The 21,898-nt window shown below is 40.2% G+C and overlaps 2 protein-coding genes across 7 annotated transcripts; both read left to right on the forward strand.

Moving 5' to 3' along the window:
• The first annotated feature begins 6 nt into the window (after positions 1 to 6).
• On the forward strand, positions 7 to 8,946 carry zdhhc16a (zinc finger DHHC-type palmitoyltransferase 16a). 3 transcript variants are annotated; one of them, XM_061689422.1, is made up of 11 exons: positions 7 to 152; positions 3,531 to 3,791; positions 3,961 to 4,155; positions 4,237 to 4,325; positions 6,373 to 6,401; positions 6,478 to 6,611; positions 6,763 to 6,846; positions 6,947 to 7,029; positions 7,443 to 7,566; positions 7,672 to 7,742; positions 7,841 to 8,946. In XM_061689422.1, exons 1-11 carry the CDS (start codon positions 120 to 122, stop codon positions 7,941 to 7,943), a joined length of 1,206 nt encoding a protein of 401 aa, XP_061545406.1. In that variant the 5' UTR covers positions 7 to 119; the 3' UTR covers positions 7,944 to 8,946. The 3 variants fall into 3 exon arrangements, with proteins under 3 accessions (XP_061545406.1, XP_061545407.1, XP_061545408.1); XM_061689423.1 differs by lacking the exon at positions 6,763 to 6,846; XM_061689424.1 differs by lacking the exons at positions 6,478 to 6,611; positions 6,763 to 6,846 and having other exon boundaries at positions 6,373 to 6,415.
• ubtd1a (ubiquitin domain containing 1a) lies at positions 7,901 to 21,885 on the forward strand. 4 transcript variants are annotated; one of them, XM_061689428.1, is made up of 5 exons: positions 7,901 to 7,982; positions 11,248 to 11,337; positions 18,802 to 19,029; positions 20,706 to 20,891; positions 20,960 to 21,885. In XM_061689428.1, the coding sequence occupies exons 1-5, from the start codon at positions 7,973 to 7,975 to the stop codon at positions 21,172 to 21,174; spliced, it is 729 nt and encodes a 242-aa protein (XP_061545412.1). In that variant the 5' UTR covers positions 7,901 to 7,972; the 3' UTR covers positions 21,175 to 21,885. The 4 variants fall into 4 exon arrangements, with proteins under 4 accessions (XP_061545412.1, XP_061545413.1, XP_061545410.1 ...); XM_061689429.1 differs by lacking the exon at positions 7,901 to 7,982 and adding an exon at positions 8,639 to 8,715; XM_061689426.1 differs by lacking the exon at positions 7,901 to 7,982 and adding an exon at positions 9,426 to 10,879.
• The last annotated feature ends 13 nt before the right edge of the window (positions 21,886 to 21,898 follow it).

Consider the following 21,898-nt stretch of genomic DNA (forward strand, 5'->3'; position numbering starts at 1 on the left):
CACACGGGCTCAAGCTCCAGCTCAACTGTCGCACGAGCTGTTCTCTATCTGACGCCCCGTCGCTTCTTCTATCAACATAATACTGATCTTGTCGCCCTTTTGAAAATGTCGACGAGAGGATGTATTTCACCAGGTTTTTCATTCATAAGAAAGTGAGTACACCTGCACACAAAAAAAAGGCACTTGCGAGACCTCACTATGCGCACCTATTTATTTGACAACACAAGAATGACATCTATAAAGAGGCCAGCGAGGGATTTGGGTTTACTGTAAAAATCTGCGGTAATGGCTTCAAAATGTTTTGGCTGTATGGGACAAAAGCAAAGCTGACCGCTTCCCAATTGTCATTGTAATTATCCAACTCTACGACTATAGTGTATTTTCATTGTACAAATGTCAATAGTCGGCCATCCTTCCAGGAAATTCTGCACAGATAACCGTAAAAGCCTCCGACCTCACCCTATCTGGAATGCTGTTAAACATGATGATGTCTTTGTCAGACTTTTGTTTATGTCATTAATGACCTCGCCCTACCACAGCCACACTTCATTTGATCATTGAAACCAGTGCTTATCAAACGTTTTACTCCAAGTAACACCTTAAAAATACTTGACCTCTCCAAGTATCACCATAATGACCAACATTAAAATACAGTACCTCAGTAGGTCTAAGTGGTCATTAAACGAGGTGGAGGTTTTATTCCTAAAAGGTATATCTAGAATTATTTTAAACCCCTGTAACATGCACAGTTTGAACATTAGCACTGTCCTTAACTATAGGAAGATAAAACAATTTACATCAGAAATTATTTAATTAAAATGTGTTGTACATTAATCAATCGATCCATTTTCTGTACCGCTTATCCTTACGAGGGTCGCGGGTGTGCTGGAGCCTATCCCAGCTATCTCCGGGCGAGAGGCGGAGTACATCCTGAACTGGTCGCCAGCCAATCGCAGGGCACATACTGTATAAACAAACAACCATTCGCACTTACATTCACACCTACGGGCAATTTAGAGGTTGCACATTAATATTTGTTGAAAAAAAACTGTTTTAAGAGATTGACTGCAAATATATTCATCCATCCAATCATTTTCTTTACCGCTTATCCTCACTAGGGTCGCAGGCTGCTGGAGCCTATATGTAAAAGTTAAATACAACGGAACTATACTTATTAACAAATGTACTGTACTGGATTAAAAACACTATGTACAGTTTGAAATTTTAATTCAGTGATGCTCGCACCACACTTTGCGAACCACTGATTTAAACAATATGTTTCGCAAACCTGAATATAGAATGTCACATAATGACTAAACAGGAGTTGAACCAAAACACCAAACAATAAAATGTAAAAAACAAACAAAATAACCAAATTGGTATGTGCCTCATCAACAGACTAATTTGGCATTGAGTTGATGATCAGTCAGTTGAAAGAGCTTGGTTCTGTCTTATTGATGTTATTTTAGAGACAATTTTTGAAAGTATTTTTAAGATGCTTCTTAGGGTTTAAGTAGATTTGGTGACATTGTTTTGAAAATCCACTTTACGACAGTGGCTTTGACAGTAGTGTCTGTGTGGGAGTTTATTTAAGACACTTTTCAACTGGTCTCAACTTCTCAAGGTTGTCAGGTTCTTTGCAGTGGAGCTCAAACACAACCTGACAAGTGAAAGCTGTTGAAAAGTTTATTAACTACACTGTGCAGACAGTGTTTTAAGTATCTTAATCGGAATGTTTTGACTCAAATACAGCATAAAGGTAGGGCGATACGGCCTTAAAATATTTTTTTCCCACAAAAAACAAATTTTAGTCATTTTATTCCCCTTTGCTTGTAGAAAAAGCAAAAGACAAATGATAATTACTTCATTTAAAACACATTTTTCTTTTTTATTTTCCAATTTGCTTTATTTCTCCTAATACCAAAAAAAACTCGGAAACCGTAATTTGTAGCTTGAAAGCTCAGGTCAATGGTTTCCAACATGTCGATAAATCACTGCAAAGTGTCAGCAATATTCAGCCTGATTGACTCTGATTGCCTTCCAGTGATCCTTGTGACTAGACTTAACACCGATCTGAACGGCCTGACCGGTATCGGCCGATAATTAGCATTTTATGCTGGTCGGCTTTAAAGTCATATTTCGCCGATCCGATCAATGACGTCATTGATCGGCTCCTCAAAAGACATTTACTCGGTGTCGCTATCGTGTACAGTATATTTGAATCCAAAAGCTATTTTTAGCCTTGTCGTGTGTCTTTCGACATAGTACTGTAAATCTCGGACCACCAATAAAGTTATTTAAAAAAATGTGTGTGACAGACAACACGTCTGAGACAGACAACATGAAATGCATGGATCAGACTACAAGACAAATTTGATCTTTCATGATTGCACTATGTCAGACTACTCCAATAAAATCTTGTATTCCGATACCACCGCATCCCGTCTTTTATGATCACTGGGCTTTATCTTGTCAACTCAAACGCGACCGGATACACTCGTTACCATGGCGACGACAACAACACTGGATTGCGTCATGTGTAATATAAGCACAAAATGGAGAAAAACGTGTGCTGGTGGTCACCGGTGCTCCGGAGAGGACTTAAATTCAAGGATTGTTTGGTGTATGTTACCGTACTTTTAACAGCACTCGCAAGCAGGCAATAAAACGTTATATAACCTAGCAGGCTAGTGCTAGCACTCACGGTTTGTACGGAAACACGCGTTATGCTGACTCATGCTCGAAAGTTTCGGTGTGTGTGAAGTAAGTTAATTGCAATAAAGTAATTTAATCACAGTAAGTTAAAACCCATTATTTCTGTCATGTTGGTTTGACCTGACTGATTAGAATACATGAACTGAATACAGAATCCCTTAAGATACTCAGTAGACAGTGAACAAGTATATACAGTAAATTAACAAGTAATTTAAATAGACAGATTGCTCCACCTTATGATCGGATCGGTTATCGTTTTTTTAAACTCGGTGATCGGCCCCAAAAATCCTGATCGTGTAAAGCCTACTTGTGATATGGAAAACAATGTGGAATTGATTAATCTGCCTCCCCTTGTCTTAAGGGTGCCATATTTTACCAAAGCATCTTTTTCTTGTTTTTGTGATGTAATATTGTCTATGGTGTCTCAGTAAACATGAAATATGAATTAAAATCGCTAATGCATTCCAAAGTGGCTACAAAACTGGCTCAAACAGAAGTAGCTGTCAGAGGGGCCTTTACTGGACACTCATATGACAAAAACAAGGTGTTGTTTGACACTTTTATACTAAGACCATGTTAGAAACTCACTCTATGGTGGTCTAAATAGCCAAAATATGGGACCTTTAATTGTCCTACGAGTACAAGCAGACATTAACCAGTCTAATATTGTATTTAAAATAAGAAACAACTCTAAAGACAGTCTCAAGCCATGGGAACAAAATCAAGAAGTAGAAAAGTTACCAAATAAAACCAGTAACATAATTAAATCTCCTAAAATAATCTCCAGTGTATTTTTGGGTGTTTCTTTCGTATAGGTGATTGCCTGTTACAAGTGCAGGATGCGGTGGTGGTGTCCCTCCTCTGTTGTGCACCTGTTGCGCTGCATGCTATTGCAGCTGTGTCCCAGGAGAAGGGGATGCCGGCTGCCTCTGTGGATGGCGAAAACCCAGGCCTACTTGAAACTGCTGCTGCACTCACTTTTCTATAATTCGCTCACGGACTCAGATGTGGTTTTTGACTCTCTGTTTGAGCCTTTGTTATGGACTGTGGATTATTTGACACGCTGGTTTGGGCTGGTAAATATGTGCATGCTCATATATTTGTATCCAACAAATACACTCAACTTAAATTTGTAGTGAGAGCTGTTTCCTGTTTTTGGTGCTGTTTTGTAGCTAAATTAGGTAATCACTAATAATGAACAACCGCAATAGGAAGTATTGGTGCTCTTGTGTTTTTGTACCATAGGTGTTTGTGTGGATGGTGGCGGTACTGACCACCTCCATCTTGCTGGTCATCTACGTTGTCCTTCTGCCTAACGCATTCATGACATATTCTACCGCGTGGCTTGCTTGGCACCTTTGTTACGGGCACTGGAACCTCGTCATGATCGTCTTTCATTACTACAAGGCCGTCAAGACCTCCCCGGGGTATCCTCCTACTGTAAGACTGACGCTCAAGGCACAAGTCATTTGTATTCATTTATTAGAGCAATCATTCTTGAATATCTTGGATTTCTTTTAGGAAAAAAATGACATTCCTTTTGTATCTGTCTGCAAAAAATGTGTCATTCCCAAACCAGCAAGGGCACATCACTGTGGTATCTGCAACAGGTCAGTCATTGTTTTATAAAGTACCCAAATACAAATACTATTATTAATTTTTAAAAATCCAGTAATTTAATTAGACTTTACATCGATCTGATCGGTTTGATCGGTATCGGCCAATAATTAGCATTTTATGCTGATTGGCTGATCGGCTTTCATGTCATAATTCGCCGATCCAATCAACGACATCATCGATCGGCTCTGCAAGAGACATTTACTCCGCGTCGCCATCGCGTATGAATCCAAAAGCTAATTTATTTTTAGCCTTGTTCCGTGTCTTGTGGCATACTACTGTAATTATCTGACGGCCAATAAAGTTCTTTTTCAATCTTGTCGGTGAAAAACACGTCGTCAGTTGTGGGAGTATTTTGCGGTGTCTCAGACAAATCACGGAAATTATTTGCAGTCTGTGCACAACAGAAGTACGTCAGCTAAATGCTTCAACACAACAAATTTGATCGGGGACCTGAAGAATGTACACAAGGAGGAGCATGCCACGTTCAAGCAATGCAGCGTGAAAAAAAAAAAAAAAGGGAAAAGCCAAACCAAGGCAAACTCTGGACAACACTCGTTCATATAGTCTGGACAGTGAGAAAATTAGAGTAAGCATGTCATTTACAATATTTGTTCAGGTAATTTCATTGCAATAAATAGGCTCCAGCACACCCGCGACCCTAGTGAGGAGAAGCGGCTCAGAAAATGGATGGATGGATGGATGGAAGTTAGCACCCATTATTTCTCTTATGTCGATGTAATGTTGATTTTACCTAAACTTGTGTCAGTGGCCAATCCTTCAATTCCCCCTAGAGGTCATTGATGTTTTAACTTTGTCTAAAATGCTAGAGAATACGTTTGAAGATACTCAATATACAGTACACAAGTATATACAATAAATGAACAAGTCATGTAAATAGACACATTGCTCCATCTTGTGATCGGATCGGTGATCGGTTATCGTTTTTCTTAAACTTGCTGATCGGTGATTGACCCCAAGAATCCTGATCGTGTAAAGCCTAAATTCAATAAGATTTGATTAAAATCCTCATAGTCCCTGTAAAGTGAAAATAAATGTTTTGTGAATTTGACATACCACAGAGAAAAGTGTTGTTACAAACCCTACCAAATGGGAATGATTAAAAAAAAAATCGCCCTTACCCTCCTCTTCTGCCTTTCTCAGCGTGACCTGCGCATGGTGCAAGGTGCGCGGCTGACAACGAGGCGCTCAAAAGCGCCATGCCAGCGTGAAGCTTTCCCACCCCCTTCGCTATTCTGCCTTTCTCTCTGTGACATACACACACTCACAGCCGACAACGAGATGCGATGCGGACAAAAGTGCTCAAGTTCTTATATAGTCCGTCACAGGCCCCATTTTTGCTGCGCCCCAAAAAAATCAGGAAGACTGAAATGGTGGAAAAACAATTTAACGTGATATCCCCACAATTGAGTATGACAAAGTTCTCAGTATTTGCACGTTTTCAACAATAATTTTTTTTTCAATTATTTGTTTTGGTATATTTTCAAATACATATAATATATTTAGAAACAAACCTCTTAATTCACTTTACAGGGTCTTTTATTTCCCTCACTAGAATCTATTCATATTAAATATCCATTGATATAAATTAAAAAATGAAATGAACAATGCAGTATTTTACAAACTGCAGTTATTCCGACTTCCTCCCACATTCTAAAGGTATGCATGTTAGGTTAATTAAAGACTCTAAATTGTCCATTGGTGTTATTGGTTGTGTCCACTGGTGACCAATCCAGGATGTACCCCACCCACCCTTTGCCCAAATTCAGCTGGGATCGACTCCAGCTCACCCACAAACCCTAATGAGTATAGGTGCTATTAAAAAATGGATGAATGGATGATTTATTTTCTATCAATCAATGCAACTTATATTTCGACACAAGCCCATTTGTGAGACAAATAAATTTGATATTATATTAACAATATCTTCCAAAGCCTATAAATGTTTGCTGTCATTCGCCATCTTATTTGATCAAGCATGAAAATAACTGAGACTGACATATTCTTTTCCATGTACAGGTGCATTCTTAAAATGGACCATCACTGTCGTATCCTTTCTCATGTACGTTGTTTAGCATCTTGCAGTGGCACGTGTTGTTTTGATCCTAAATGTCTTCCAATCAGCTTGGCTGAATAATTGTGTGGGTCATTTGAACCACCGTTACTTCTTTTCCTTTTGCGTCTTCATGACATTGGGCTGTGTGTACAGCAGCTTGAGCGGCAGAATCCGTTTCCTGGCTGCGTACAATGCCCTCGAGGTGAGTGCATGGCACTCGTAATGCGACGTTTCATCTTATTGAACTGCTTGGCGCTTGTGATTCTGTCCTGTAATGCTTTTCTATTGTTGCTACCTTTCTTTGTGGGGTCTCTTTAAACCATGCGCTTGGTGTACGTGGGCTGCTGCTGTAGCGTTTTAAGCATTTGGAAATGGAAAAACCGGGGGTACCCGTAACAGGGATGGGACCTTTAATAGGGCTTCTCCCCACTGGCCAGGTACTAACTCAGTAATAATATGTGTCTCTGATTGTATTCAGATAACTGATCCTACTGCTTTTATGTTTTTTTTTTTTTTTTGTTTTTTTTTTGTACTAAGACTGACTACGTGACACCTGCGCCATACTCTTTTAAGGAAAAGATCATGGATAAGAGCATCATCTACATGTGGGTGCTCACCAGGTAAAACATTTTCATTATACAAGTATTAAAGTAGCATTGCAATTGTTGTAGTGGTACGTTCGCCTGACTTTGGTGCAGCCAGCGTGGGTCCAGTTCTTATTCAGTGAAGGTGTGAATGTGAGTATGAATGGTTGCCCCTCTCCAAATGTGCCCTGCGACTGACTGCCGACCAGTTCAGGGTGTAGTCGGCCTTTCAGTGAGTGTAACCAATCTCCCCTCTCCCGGCATTATGGAATTCACCGACACACAGCACTTCTGTGACAACTCTACAACAACCTCAAAAGGTGGAAAATTTGCTAGGCCGACTTCATCCCTCCCTTCTGTGTCATTGCCATCTGTAGAAGCGCACGGACAAATACCGGCTTTTAAAGGCAGTGTTAAAGGGCTAATTAAAATGTGTTGTATAATTTCAGCACAGTGGCAGTGGTCCTGGGAGCACTGACTACGTGGCATGCACTTCTCATATCCAGAGGTGAAACCAGCATAGAAAAGCACACCAACTCAAAAGAAAAGAGTCGAATGGAAAAAATGGGACAGGTGAGTGTTTTGCATAATCGAGGTGTCGTGATGAAGCTAAGGGCTGTTTTTCCAATCGTTTAAATGTATAGAACTGTAAACGTATCTCTTCACCTTGTGTGTCAGGTTTACAAAAACCCATTTAACTATGGCAAGCTGCATAACTGGAAACTCTTCCTCGGCGTGGAAAAGAGACGGTGTGTTTTCGCTGACATTTTTATCTTCAGCTGCAGTTGTTGTTATTATTTGTATGAAACCATTTGATCTAACCTCTGTTTGCATGTCACCTTTGCAGTCACTGGTTCACACGTGTTCTGCTGCCCTCCGCTCACTCGCCACTTGGCGATGGCTTGACGTGGGACAGCTTCCCTGTCAAAAAGGAGCCAATACAAGTTTAAGCAGTCAAGCTGCTCCAAGCCTACTTGGCATGAAGTGGGGTACACACACACCAATTTTTACCATCTTAACTGATTTTCAAAATGAGAGACCCTACATGAAATGGGGGGGAAAAAATCACCTTGTGTGGTCTTACTGCTCTTATAGTTTGTGTTACACACATAAGAATATTGCTGTAGGGCTTTGCCATTTACCCGAGCCGGAAGGAAGTGCTTCGGCCCGTTTGGCCGAATGCTGAAGTTGGTTGCGCGTATACCGTATTGTAAGTTTCCTTGCCCAAACCAGATGTCTGTCGTAGTACCAAGACTCACCTGTGAGAGGTGGAATGGTGCCAGAGGGCATCCAGACTGCTGGAAAATGCAAAGAAGAAAGCGTAGTAGTAGTATTAGTAGTAGTAGTAGTAGTAGTAGTCGAAGAAATGGAGGAAGCTAAGCTAATTCTTAGCTTATCTGCTAACTCTATTGCGGTTGCAAACTCTTCGCTTTGTCATTTTTATTGCAATGAATGACTAATGAGACAAGTTATACAAACATTCAACTCAACAACTTGCTCCTCTATTTGTGTCCGGCAACAGCGTTACATTTACATTTCACATCACAATATTTACAATCGTAGCATGTTTAACATTTACGATTGTCATCCCCGACCGTTTTCGGAGAAGATTGGGAAGGAAAAAAAATCACTCGTAACACACAAAATGTTCAAATTCGGCCTGGCCTTCGGTATGTGTGTACCCCGCTGGCTTCAAGCTGGATCCTGATGGTAGTCAAGAAAGTGGGTGAAAACAACCTCCATTACCTCAAAAACACTGCGGAATCTCAACCGAGTTCGATATTTTATCAGTCGCTTTGATTGAATTGAAGCAAATAATTTAAGGACATTAACTGCTCATATTCTACCTGAGCTAATACTTGATGAGGCTGATCTACACCCCAGTAAACACTATTATTTATCTGTATTTTTTAATCTGTCTAACTTAATAAATCTTGTTTAATTAACTTCAAACGTGGTTACTCTTAATCAGATTCCCTCTAAATACATAACACGTGCACCCGGCCAATGGTAAACAACTGTGTCCTGCTTTTTATTTGGTTTCAGGGTCTCATCTCATCTGTTACATCACAACATTGTTTGGGCAGACTGACTGCACGCACACACAAGATGCAATGTCAGTCTGGGATTAATTCAAACGCATGTCAGATTTGAGTTTTATTTGAACACATGGTATTGGAACTAGCGGCACGGTGAGTGACTGGTTAGACCGTCTGCTTCACAGTTCTGAGGACCAGGGTTCAATCCCCGGCCCCGCCTGTGTGGAGTTAGCATGTTCTCCCTGTGCCTGTGTGGGTTTTCTCCGGGCACTCCGGTTTCCTTCCACATCCCAAAAACATGCATGGTAGGTTAATTGAAGTCACTAAATTGCCCCTAGGTGTGAATGTGAGTGTGAATAGTTGTTTGTTTATGTGTGCCCTGCGATTGGCTGGCAACCAGTTCAGGGTGTACCCCGCCTCCTGCCCGATGATAGCTGGGATAGGCTCCAGCACTCCCGCGACCCCTGTGAGGATAAGCGGCTCAGAAAATGGATGGATGGATGATATTAGAACTAAGAGATATGATGAATGTGTTGCAACAGATTTTGTCACTGTTGTCAAATATTTTGGCTTAGATGGGATTCTGAATGAATTGGCTATATAAGAAGATAAAATTAATACCTAACTTAATAATTAACAGGACAGGAATACAAAATATAAAATAAAAAAATTAAAGGTCTCCATTCTCCGACAAATGCACACACACACACATGCGTGTCATATGAATATAGTATATGAATAATTTCCGTATCGTTTATCCTCACTTGGGTCTCGGATGTGTTGGCTCAGCTGACCTTGGGCGAGAGGTAGGGTGCACCCTGAACTGGTCGCCAGCCAATCGCAGGGCACATATAGACAATCATTCACACTCAGATGCACAACTAAGTGCAATTTAGAGTCTTCAATCATGCATTATTTTAGAATGTGGGAGGAAACAGGAGCACCCGGAGAAAACCCACGCAGCATGGGGAGAACATGCAAACTCCACTCAGTCCTAACCAGTCGCCTACCGTGCCGCCATATACGGATCAATTACTGTTATTATAAACATTCTTTTCACAGTTCTGTAACCTGATTCATTCACATTTCTGTTGAGAATAATAATCTAAGCAAATAAGCGTAGGCCTAGCAGTAGTTTTAATCATTATCTGTTGAATTCACCCAAAAACACTGTCAATATTGTAATAATTGTTTTATAATATATTATTAGGTTTGATTATTATTACAGTAGAATCAAAATGAGGACTCCTTGCAGCCTCGAACGTGTGCATATAGCAGATGGCGTGCTCATGATGCTATGTAGAGAAAGGACAAATGCTACGTAATCAGACACGCGTTGCTCTTAAAAATAAGACTTCCAGTATGTAGTTATGAAATCAATACACTGGTAGGTTAACATATGCGCATTTTGTTGTAGTATGTCTTTATAGTATGATTATTTGTAATCTCCACCGCTTCGAAGCTACGTTCACGTTTGATACCTGGTACATTTAGTTAGCCATTGTAAGTTTTATTTTGAAAGGCATGCTGTTCTAGTTTCAGCGTTAACAGCGTCTGAAGAGATGGTCTTGGCAGCGCATGCGCGAAGGCTGATTGGGCTTTAATTCTCGAATGCAAACCTCTTGCACTCTTTCAGGTCTGTTTTGTTCTGCAGGATTCGGTGGTGAATTAATTTCCGTTTTTTATTCCATTATTTTTAATTGGTGGATAATTTATAGTGCTTATTGGAAGGTTTCTGTAGCACAACCGGACCTTTTTTGACAGTCGTGGTCTCTTGAGAAAACTCGAAGTTCGGATGTGGCAAGCAAACTGCCGACGAATGCATCATTTAGCAGATTGGATCTCAGGTGGGTAATTAGATAGAGGAACTTTAAAAAAAAAAAAAAAAAAAAAATTGCAATAATTGTTTTTTTCCCCAACACTCGTCGTAAATTTACAAATTAAATGTTTTTCTTTCCTTCTTTCTTTTTTAAATATACATCTATCATGTAATAATTAACAAAAATGATTGATAGTGGCGCGTGGACCTGGCGCGTGTTCTGGTCAGCTGGCAGTACACGTGACGTAAACATGGCAGATCTAGCAGGAACACGCTGAGCTGTCACAATAATTCCCTCACATAATGCTTTTATTTCACGACGAACACCTACCGTACATCGTATTTTAACACCGTATTTTTGTATTTATTTAGCATGTGGACGTGATTTATGTGCAGGTACAGTGATGGGGGGCTGCGTGGGGAGGAGGAGCAGGAGCGACGGCCACGGGAGTGTCCGTAGCTTGACAAGGGGCAAAAAACGTGGAGGTAAGCAACTACATTTGTGGAATATTCATATGCAGTATTAGGAGTGTCAAAGAGCAGAGCGCCGAGCAAGAGGTTATTTCCGAGATTCTGGTTTCAGGCCTTCCTGTGTCAAGTTGCATGTTCTCCTTCCTCCTACACCCCCAAAAAATACTTGCCAGTTTCACTGAAGATTCACAATTGTCCACAATTATGAATGGGCGCATGAATGGTTGTTTGTCTGCCTCTGTATGTGTCCTGCGATTGGCTGGAGACCAGTCCAGGGTGTACCTCGCCTCTCGCCCAAAGTCAGCTAGGTTTGGCTCCAGCTCGACCCCTGAGCAACACAGGCAATTGCGCTCGGCCCCGAAATTTCCTAGGGTCCACAAACATCTAAAGAAGAAGAAGAAGAAAAAAAAAAGATAGGTTTCTTCGATAAAAATCATTTTTTGTGTGTGTCTGAATTCACGCCCTTAAAAACACATCAAAATGCTTAATCTATTATGATAATTTCGACTGCCCAATACAACAATACTGCATGTAGTATTTATCAAAAAATGACTAATATTACAGCATCTTACTGAGTCAGTCACAGTGGTAGTCATAGTAGAGGTAGTATTCTTCTTTGTTTGTCTCTGCATGATTGTATTATCTATTTATATTGCCTCCCAGTGGTCAAGGTGCGCACCTTAAGGAGCAGCAAAATGAATTGAATTGCAGCATTAAATTATGATGCACAAAATAATTCTTTAAATTGCATTTAATTATGTTATTACTCCATGTTTTTATAATGTACATTATAGAGTGCTATTTTTCCTTTTTTTTTAAATCCCATAACACAACCATTTTGTTTTGGGGAGGCTGCAACGCATTAATGGCATTTCCATTTATTTCAATGGAGAAAGATGGTTTGAGATACAGTATAAATGTTTTGAGTTATGAGTGTGGTTACAGAATGAATTAAATTTGTATCTCAAGGCACCACTGTATTGCACATTAAAGTTAAATAAAATGTATACCTAGATAAGTTTTAAAAACAGTTAATGATTGATAGCAAATGTCTTGCACATAAAATATAAAAACAACTGAACTGTACTGAGGCAGTGATTCTTTCGTGTACCACAAGAGGCAGCACGCATACCACTGCCATAAAAAATGGATGGATGGATGGATGGATACTGCAATGATGAGGAAAATCTTTATTTTTATTATTATACATTAATGTCCTCTGAGGCTTTATTCATTTTTAGAATTGCACGTTTGGCTGGATCAAAGGCTCTTGAGGGCCATCAATAGCCCAGGGGGCGTAGGTTGCCCTCCCCTGATATAGAGGGTGTTTTAATCCTCTTGTCGGCTTGGCATCGTATTATATGTTGGCTGCATTCGAGTGGATTACTATTCGTTGTGTCTGAAGGGAGATTAGGACACTTTGAAGGGACATGTTGGTAGACATCATAAGAGATAACTAGGAGGTATAATAATATGTAGTAATATTATAATCTAAATGATGCAGATGGGAATGAAATACAAATGTGGCATTTACAAGTCTTTAAGTCGGAGAACAATGAGCACATTCTGTTGAACTGAATCAAATACAGTACGTATCCAAATACTGTATTTACAATTTACATCTATAATACCTTAGCAGGTAACACTATAGTTGGTTACAATTAAAAGTTACCCAGTTGAAGATGTAATAGTAGTGTAACTATTTCAATTACTCCCTCAAGGTAATATACCTACTGTAACTAATTACGTGTGATTACATTTCGAGTACTCCATTTTGAATGCATCAACGGGACCCTTAAATGTTTCCTAAAAAAAATAAAACAACTGAATTAAAACCATAGATCTTTATTTAGCCATATATTTGTTCTTTACACAAATAATTAACTATAACAAAAAATGATCAAATCTAAATACATAATAAAATTGTTGCATTATACGGCTACAGTATATACTGTACATAAACATATATGTGTACAGCATGTGGAAAACATAAAACTATGTTGACCTAATGTGCACAATTTAGACAATATCGCTTCATATGAGTGAATGTTCTATAAAAAAAAAAAGTCCAAAATTATAAAGATGAAACTTCTCAAAAGTCAATGTTCAAAAGTGTAACTAAAGTCCAACCATTTCCAAAATCTCAGAGAAATTAGGTCATATTTGGAAAAATATGCCATGTTTGGATTATGGCAAAATGGAACGTGACCAAAGAGAGCCAATCACAAGCGTCAGTTTTAGAAGGAGGAAGTGATATGAAAAAAAACCTGATCTTTTTTTCAAATGTACGGTAACTGCAATTGTAATCATGGAAATTTCCAAAAGCAGCTATAATTTAATCACACATTTTCTCCCCATAATGTAATGGATTACAATGACATAAATTCAGAGGTGGCTAGAGTAGCCAAATATTGTACTCAAGTGGGAGTACTGCTAATTTACAATAATATGACTCAAGTAAAAGTAAAAAGTAGTCCACCAAATATTTACTTAGTACTCAGTGAAAAATAAAAATAACTAAATATGAATGTGCAAATTCAGATACTGCCGAACAATACCACTTAATCTAAAAGATAAATAAAGTATTTATGAAATAAACACATTGCAAAAGAGATGTTCCATCTCAACTGATCTTTTACTTGGTTAAATAAAGTTAAAAAAAAAATAATAGTAATAAAATAAATCTGGCTGCACAAGGGCACACTCTCTCTTATAACTCTCATGTGGCTGTGTTCAGTAGTAACCAATCACATTCAAACTCATTAAATGGGAGTTCACACACACTTGCCAGGCTGCCACCATTTTAATTGTTAAGTTGTCCAAAACACATGCATGCCTTACAGAAACACTCTTTGCTTTATTTACTGAACTGACCAAATGTAGAAGCAATTTGTTGACCAGATCTATTAATGGTGTGTTCATGCATGCGTGCGTGCATGTGCATGCGTGCGTGTCCGAGCAAGTGAGGAAGTGAGAGATGACAGAACGTCCCCCAAAGACGCATGTTTTACAGTTACTTATGACCATAAAATAGGGCTAATGTTGCACAGCCAAAACAATAACAAAAACATCTGCAATTTACCCCAAGGTGTTTTCTCAAGTCCCTCCTGGAAGCCTTCACCTTATCGTGGTGGAGGGGTTTGTGTGTCCCAATGATCCTAGGAGCAAAACGTCACGCCCCTGATAGGGTCGCCCATGGCAAACAGGTCCGAGACCAGACAAAGCACGGCTCCATAAACCCCTACGAAGAAGCCTATGGTCACGAGCTATGGGTCGTGACCGAAAGAACAAGATCCCGGATACAAGTGGCCGAAATGAGTTTCCTCCGCAGGGTGTCCGGGCTCTCCCTTAGAGATAGGGCGAGAAGCTCGGTCATCCGGGAGGATCTCAGAGTAGAGCCGCTCTTCCTCCACATCGAGAGGAGCCAGATGAGGTGGCTGGGGCATCTGATTCGGATGCCTCCCGGACGCCTCCGTGGTGAGGTGTTCCGGCCATATCCCACTGGGAGGAGACCCCGGGGACGACCCAGGACACGCTGGAGAGGCTACGTCTTGTGCACCACCGGATTCGGATTCTAATGCGGAAGTCGAAGACTAAGTTTAAAAATAGATCGTGCATCCAATAATTGGTAAATAAAGGTAGAGAGCGGCATATAGACCATTCTTCTCAGCATATAACATTCAGTCATTCATTTTCCGAACCGCTTATAATCACTCGGGTCTCCGGGCGTGCTGGAGCCTAAAAAATATGATGCATTAAAACTACTTTGACAAGTACAATATATCCAGAATGTTACTTGAATAAACGGTGGACGACTGGTGTCTGCCTCACAGTTCTGAGGACCGGGGTTCAATTCCCGGCCCCGCCTGTTTGCACGTTCTCCCCGTGCCAGCGTGGGTTTTCTCCAGGCACTCCGGTTTCCTCCCACATCCCAAAAACGTGCATGGTAGGTGAATTGAAGACTCTAAATTGTCCGTAGGTATGAATGTGAGTGCGAATGGTTGTTTGTTGATATGTCCCCTGCGATTGGCTGGCAACCAGTTCAGGGTGTACCCTGCCTCCTGCCTGATGATAGCTGGGATAGGCTCCAGCAGTCCCGTGACCCTTGTGAGGATAAAGTGGTACAGAAAATGGATGGATGGATGGGTAACAATACCAAAACCACTGCTAAGATTCTACCGCAGATTTTAAAGACGGATGCCCACACTTACTCCAACCCACCCTCTTTATCCAAGCATGAGAGCGGCACAGAGTTAGGCTGGTTTGCCACGCCAGAGGCTAGGTTGCATGAATGAGTAAGGATATTAAAAGTAAAAATGGAAGTGTATTGGTACCCATGCTATTCTGACTGTTCTGAGTCAGGCCTCAAATCTGTGTCCTGATTTTCACTCAAATATCCAAAAGGTGTCTTCATGCTTGGATGTGTCATACATAATGCATTATGCTGAAGATGGAGCCTGCACAGAAAGCCCTCTTATCACTCCTAACCTACTCAGTGTCTAACAGTCACACAATGTAAATTTGAGAGACATGACGTCAAAGGCCCAGAAGTTAGCATTTGACAAGAATACACACTGGTGCTGGCTGTTCACAGAATTCCATCCTATGGAATGTTGACGGGGTTTTATTGGCTGCTAATAGGTTTGCCATGCTAGCAGCCTAGCGTCGGTCATTTTTATCCTTTCTCTAAATAGAAGTGATAGGATTAGGCCTCTTGTGTAGAGATACAACCTTCAGGACAACCAGGACCCTGGATTTACTCCACCCAGTTTGAACTCTTGTTCCATGAAGAGCAGGGAGAGGATATTTATGGTTTGTCATTAGAACACATAAGTGGAGGCTGTAGGGTGTTTATATCCAAGAACTTGGGTTAGGTGGTGGTGCACATGGTCAACTAAACAATACAGACCGATTTGTTGTTGTCAGACACGACTGTGGATGTAGCCGCGTTCACAATAACAAAACGGCTATGGGAGTTCCCAACTCCAGGGAATACAACTACTATCACTCTTCAAATCCACCTTTGAGGATACTGCTGACAAGTAAGTTGGATTGATTGATTGATTGTTTGATTGATTGATTGATTGATTGATTGATTGATTGATTGACAGCTGGGCAGATAGAGAGGTCAATAGATGGATTGATGAAATCAGGTTACAATACAAAAAGCTGTTTGCAGCTACATACAACGTTGTGTTTTTAAGATATGTTCTTTATTTTTAATTAAAAATTAATTTACAGATACTGTGCATGCTTTTTAGGCTACTTTGACAATTACAGTATGAATAGTGCCTATGACAACAAAAAACCTCTTTCACCTTGTTGACTCTTATAGAAATGTTTTATTTATGAATATCTATTCCCTCCTGTTCTGCAGAAAACAAACTCACAATTGCACCAATATAATCTTATTTCCACTTGAATGTTGTATTTATTTATGTTTGGACTCCACAGTCTTAGTTATTAATGTAGCATGTAATAACTCTTCTACAAGTAGAATGTCACACAGTAGAGCAAAGATCTCTTCTAGACAAACGTAACTGTGATCAGCACAAAATTGTACTTCACAGATGCACCTTTTACATTGCCTGAATTCAGTATTTCAGATGAATGCATTATTCATTGAGAAATAAAAGAAAATGTCAAATTGTGAAATGTTAATGGCTTCTTCCTCGCAGATTGCCAAACGAAATAGGAAGAAAAAATATGAATTTTAATATAATACTGTGGACGGTTATAGCTTTTTAAGCTCATCATGCGACACACAGACTAGAATAAGCCTCACAATAGGGAAACAGGTGGATAAAATAATATTGCGTATATTGTACAAATCATTTCAGCCCTTGCAGTACATGTGCTGATGTTGACTGTCATTGGCTGAAGTGTGCTCCTCTGTCCAGCCAATGCCCTTTGAGGATAGCCACAGAGAGCTAAATCCTGTTATGTGGCACCTGATTACCGCCTATAATCCAGCAGCGTCCACCCGTGTGTGGCTCACATGTACAGTATGTGTCACTACTCACGCTACTAATCCACACACATGAGAATGCATCACTTTAATTATACCTCCTATCTCGGTGTGAGTTAAATTAGATTTTTCTGTATACTCACGCCGATAAATGCTCCCTTTATCAGGTCTGATGAGACGAGCAGCTATGCGCCTCGTAGCACTGCTCACTGATCACAACATTAGGTTCACCTATGAGATCTTTGTACTGGCGGTATCAAATAATCTGCCTTTACAAAGATAAGGCCTATTTATTGATTGACAGGGTCAAAGAGGTACGGTATTCATTTAATAATGTTCATTATCTGTTTAATGAAGAATGTGTGATAGAGCTCTTCTATTTCTGTAGGTGGGATTAATTTTGTGTGGCTGTAGTAAATCAGTTATCAGATGCTGCAGGCTGGGAGGCTACCATGCTGGATGATTGAATTAAATCATATTACATTTTTAGCTTGATCTTTGAAATGAACTGTTACGCATAATTGTCGATTACTAATGAGATGATCCTGTCTATTTAATTGTATTGTAGTGGGCATATTTGACTCACCTGAATATAACCTACAGTACTCACAAAATGTTAGGAATGTTTGGCTTTTGGGTCAAATTTGAGCATGAACCTAAAATGCACTAGAGTGTAACCTTTCCAGGCCAACTTAATTTGACATTCTAATTTGACTTGCTGTTCTTTAACAAGGTGCAAAATACAGAACAGGTGTTTGATCCATGAGTCAACCATTACATTTCCTGATTCAATTAGAATGGGTATTTATTCAAACAGTCCTCTTCATCATGCTGCTCACATTTTGACATCACAAGATGATCAACAGTAGCTCACAACTGCGGGGCGAGGCTTCAAACAGGGTGTTCTCAAAGAGAGAAGTGGCCACAGTGCTTGAAGTGTCACAGAGTGTCATCAGCAGGTTGCAACAGAGAATCTGGAAGAGTCATAGAAAGGCGTAGAGGTGGGAATTTTCATGAATAAGGATTTAAACCAATGACGCTTCAGTCCCTGGACAACCCGTTCTACCTACTGAGCCACAGCTGCCCAGTAGGCCGTGCGGCTGTACTGAAACATTGAACAGACATGCATTAAAAAGTCACGATACAGCAATCAAACCTGTGCAAGGGTGTGGGAGGCGAAAGTTCTCTTTGCAATCTGTGTTGTCTTAGTTTCCCCCCCCCCAGTCTTTCTATATTTGGTTATGTTTGTAATATTGATAGTAGAGATTCAGGGGTAGGATTAAATGAAGTTTAATAAGTCTCTTAGCTTTTTTCTTTTCTTTTTATTTTTTTAATTCTTTGTTTTGGGGACTTATGTGTAATGTTTATAAATGAATGAATTCAAAATAATGCTGTTCAACTAAGAGTTACTGTAAGATTTTTTTTTTTTTTTTTTACTATAAATTTCATTTCAACATTCGTCATGATGAATTCACTCGTATTAACTGAAAGTTTTCTGTGTTTGCCTACAGGACGGAACGAACCTCTCAAGAAGGAGCGTCCCAAGTGGAAAAGTGAGTATCCGATGACCGAGGGCCAGCTCAGGAGCAAGCGGGACGAGTTTTGGGACACGGCTCCGGCTTTTGATGGACGCAAAGAGATCTGGGACGCGCTACGAGCGGCAGCCCTGGCCGCCGAGCGCAATGACCTGGAGCTAGCGCAGGCCATCGTGGACGGAGCCTGCATCACTCTGCCTCATGGTACGCACACGCGCCTCATGCGCCTCATCTTGCTCGGGAATGCAAAGTGTTTACATTTTTTAGCATGAGCGCATAAGTCGCTTGACATCTAAAAATGTCAGAGGGCAGTTTCCGACGGCCGGGCAACACTTGTTTAAAGATTACGGCACTAATAGTTATTACATAATTGTCCTGCATGACCACTGCCACTGGATTGGTTCACCCAGAGACATGGAAATAAAAACACTGGCATGTCAAGTGCATATTCATCTACAAACAAAAATTTATTGCTTGTTGGTAGAAGTGAAGAAAAATGTTATTTTATTTCATTTTGTTCTCTACTACTGCTCTGCTACAAGTATGGTTTGTCTCGTCTACTTCCCTGCACTAAGTCACAGTAACAATGCAAATTTCACCCAGGGATCTTAAAATATTCTGATTTTGATCCTGATTGTGAAAAACAGATTTTTAAAAAAGCCACATTTTTATCCAGATTTGCAGACAATTTTAATGGGTATGAGCTACCCCTTCACAAAGCTTGATAGAAATCAGTTGCCGTACTCCATCAAATAGGTGGTTTTGGTTTTGGCGTCATGTCCGCTTGATGCGCCACATGCATGGAGCTGAATGATTGAATAGTTATTATTACACAACTACTGGTTATCACATATTTAATGACAAAGGTTATTTTGATGTCAGATGGCGTCCCAGTGGCTTGTCAACATATTGACAGTGGAAACTGTCATGCCATGTCACCGGCTTCCTTAATGCGTTGCTGTGCATATACAGCAGTTCATTTGGCAGCTTGGAGATTGAAGTGCTTCACAGTTCACACTCACTGTTTTAGGCTCGAGACTCAATAAGTAGCCACTCCTTACTTAGCTCAGCTCCTATTCATCATGGAAACCCATTCCGTAGTCGACATTGGCCCAGGCGAACAAGTGAGTCTTTCGCATGAGACAGCTCAGGAGCTGTCAAAACAAGCTGATTTCAACAAGGCTAGAAAAATAGAGGGTGTACTATGCTGTAATACTTGATCCTTGGGGTATTTTGATGACAGAATGGCACAGACTAGGGACATTTTTTAAATGGTGAAGAAAAATGCAGAGTCCGGTGGATATAAAAGTCCACACACCTCTGTTCAAATGCAAGGTTTTTGTGATTAAAAAAAGAGACCAATATAAATAATGTTAAACCTTTTTTCACCATTAATGTGAGCTATAACCTGTACAACTCAACTGAAAAAAACAACAAAATATTTTAGAGGAGAATAGTAAAAATAACCAACTGAGAAAATGTAGTTGCAAAAGTGTGCTCACCCACTAATAAGTGCGGTTGTAGATGTGTTCAAAATTAACTAGTCACATTGAAACTCGTTAAATGGGAGTCAGAACACAACTGTCACCATTTAAAGTGCCTCTGATTAACCACAAATAAAAGACATCTGTTCTAGTCGGCTTTCTGTTGGGGTTTGAAGATTATTTGAGTTATGGTTTGTTAATTTAACTTCCAGATGCAGCTGTAAGTGAAGGAAATAAGTATGATTCCCACTACAGTATTTGCAGAATTAATACCTCAGTTTATTGTCATTTTTAGAAATGTCGACACTTTCACTGACATTCGTTATGTGGAAAATTATGCAATGACTTCTTTTCCAAAGTATTTGTATTTGAATCGTTTATTTTGTATCCATACAGGCACTCTCATGGAGAGTTACGATGAGCTGGGTAACCGCTACCAGCTTCCAGCATACACTTTGGTACCGCCAGTCAACCTGATCAATGAAACGTGCAGCGAGAGCAAAGTCTGTGAATCCACACAAAAGCAAATGCAGCCGCCTCCTTGCAGGCAAGAGTTCCAGCTGCGTGTGCGACTGTCCTCAGGTAAGAACAGAAGAGAAAAAGAAAACACGGTAAAAAGTAAGTTGATACACAACTTTTGTATTCTTTAGGCGAGGATGTGCGTCTGATAGCCAGCTTGGCTGACTCCGTCGGCGAGCTGAAGAAGCAGCTGGAGGATCAGGAGGCCATCGACGTGTGCCACCAGAGGTGGTTCTTCTCTGGGAAACTCCTCACTGACAAGACTCAGCTGCAGGATGCTAAAATCCAGAAAGACTTTGTTGTCCAAGTCATCGTCAACAAGAAGCCTCCACTTATAGCCAACTGAGAGGGGTGCAATGATTGGGGGAAGTCGCCAAAGAGAAAGATCGAGAGTGGGAGAGACAAAGAGAGAGAAGCTTAGCTTGAAAGGTTTATGCACTGGAACCTTCTGTACAATTTTCTATAAGAGTATTGCTTTTATAATGTTCCTGTTTGTATTTGTTCTCCCTCTTTTTCCAAATAATAATCCTAAATAAGCACTGAAACACTTTAGAGCAGGGGCGGTCAACCTACGGCCTGTGGGCCACACTGTATACAAAAGCCAAGAGCACTTCAACCCTCCAATGCCCATAACATAATCATAAACTTGGTTGCATCATAATCTGTTTTCATTAATTTAGTATGGCCCTCAGAGGACTTTACAAAAACTGAAATGGTCCTTGATAGGGCAGAGGTTTTCCACCCCTATGTTAGATGAAAAGCAATACCCCAAAATGCACATCCCTATTTGCGTAAGTGAACGTCTGATTTTCACCTCCACTGGTGACAACCCTCTTTGTTTTGTGTGTTTGTCTTTGTTCTCAGTGGCAAACTCAATAATGTTTGCTCAAGGGTCCAAATATAGAAAATCCATTCTCTCATTGTTTTTCATGTGTAATTTGAGAGGTTAACAGGGAGTGGGAAGATAAATATAAATATTTGTATCTTTGTGTGTTGTTTGGTCAATTGACTTTGTGCTCAGTCGTTGTTATTCTATGACTGTTTCCCAAATAAAGACATGAATACCATTT

Source organism: Phycodurus eques, chromosome 11 (assembly GCF_024500275.1).
Source record: "Phycodurus eques isolate BA_2022a chromosome 11, UOR_Pequ_1.1, whole genome shotgun sequence".
NCBI lineage: Eukaryota > Metazoa > Chordata > Actinopteri > Syngnathiformes > Syngnathidae > Phycodurus > Phycodurus eques.

Excerpts from the sequence above, each read along its gene's own strand:
- zdhhc16a (XM_061689422.1), top strand. The coding sequence starts at position 120 with ATGTATTTCACCAGGTTTTTCATTCATAAGAAA. Across the intron at positions 3,792-3,960 it reads TGACACGCTGGTTTGGGCTG|GTGTTTGTGTGGATGGTGGC; the intron begins GTAAATATGTGC and ends TTTGTACCATAG. Across the intron at positions 6,612-6,762 it reads CTGCGTACAATGCCCTCGAG|CGTTTTAAGCATTTGGAAAT; the intron begins GTGAGTGCATGG and ends CTGCTGCTGTAG.
- ubtd1a (XM_061689426.1), top strand. The coding sequence starts at position 10,828 with ATGTGGCAAGCAAACTGCCGACGAATGCATCATTTAGCAGATTGGATC. Across the intron at positions 19,030-20,705 it reads CTGCATCACTCTGCCTCATG|GCACTCTCATGGAGAGTTAC; the intron begins GTACGCACACGC and ends GTATCCATACAG. Across the intron at positions 20,892-20,959 it reads GCGTGTGCGACTGTCCTCAG|GCGAGGATGTGCGTCTGATA; the intron begins GTAAGAACAGAA and ends TGTATTCTTTAG.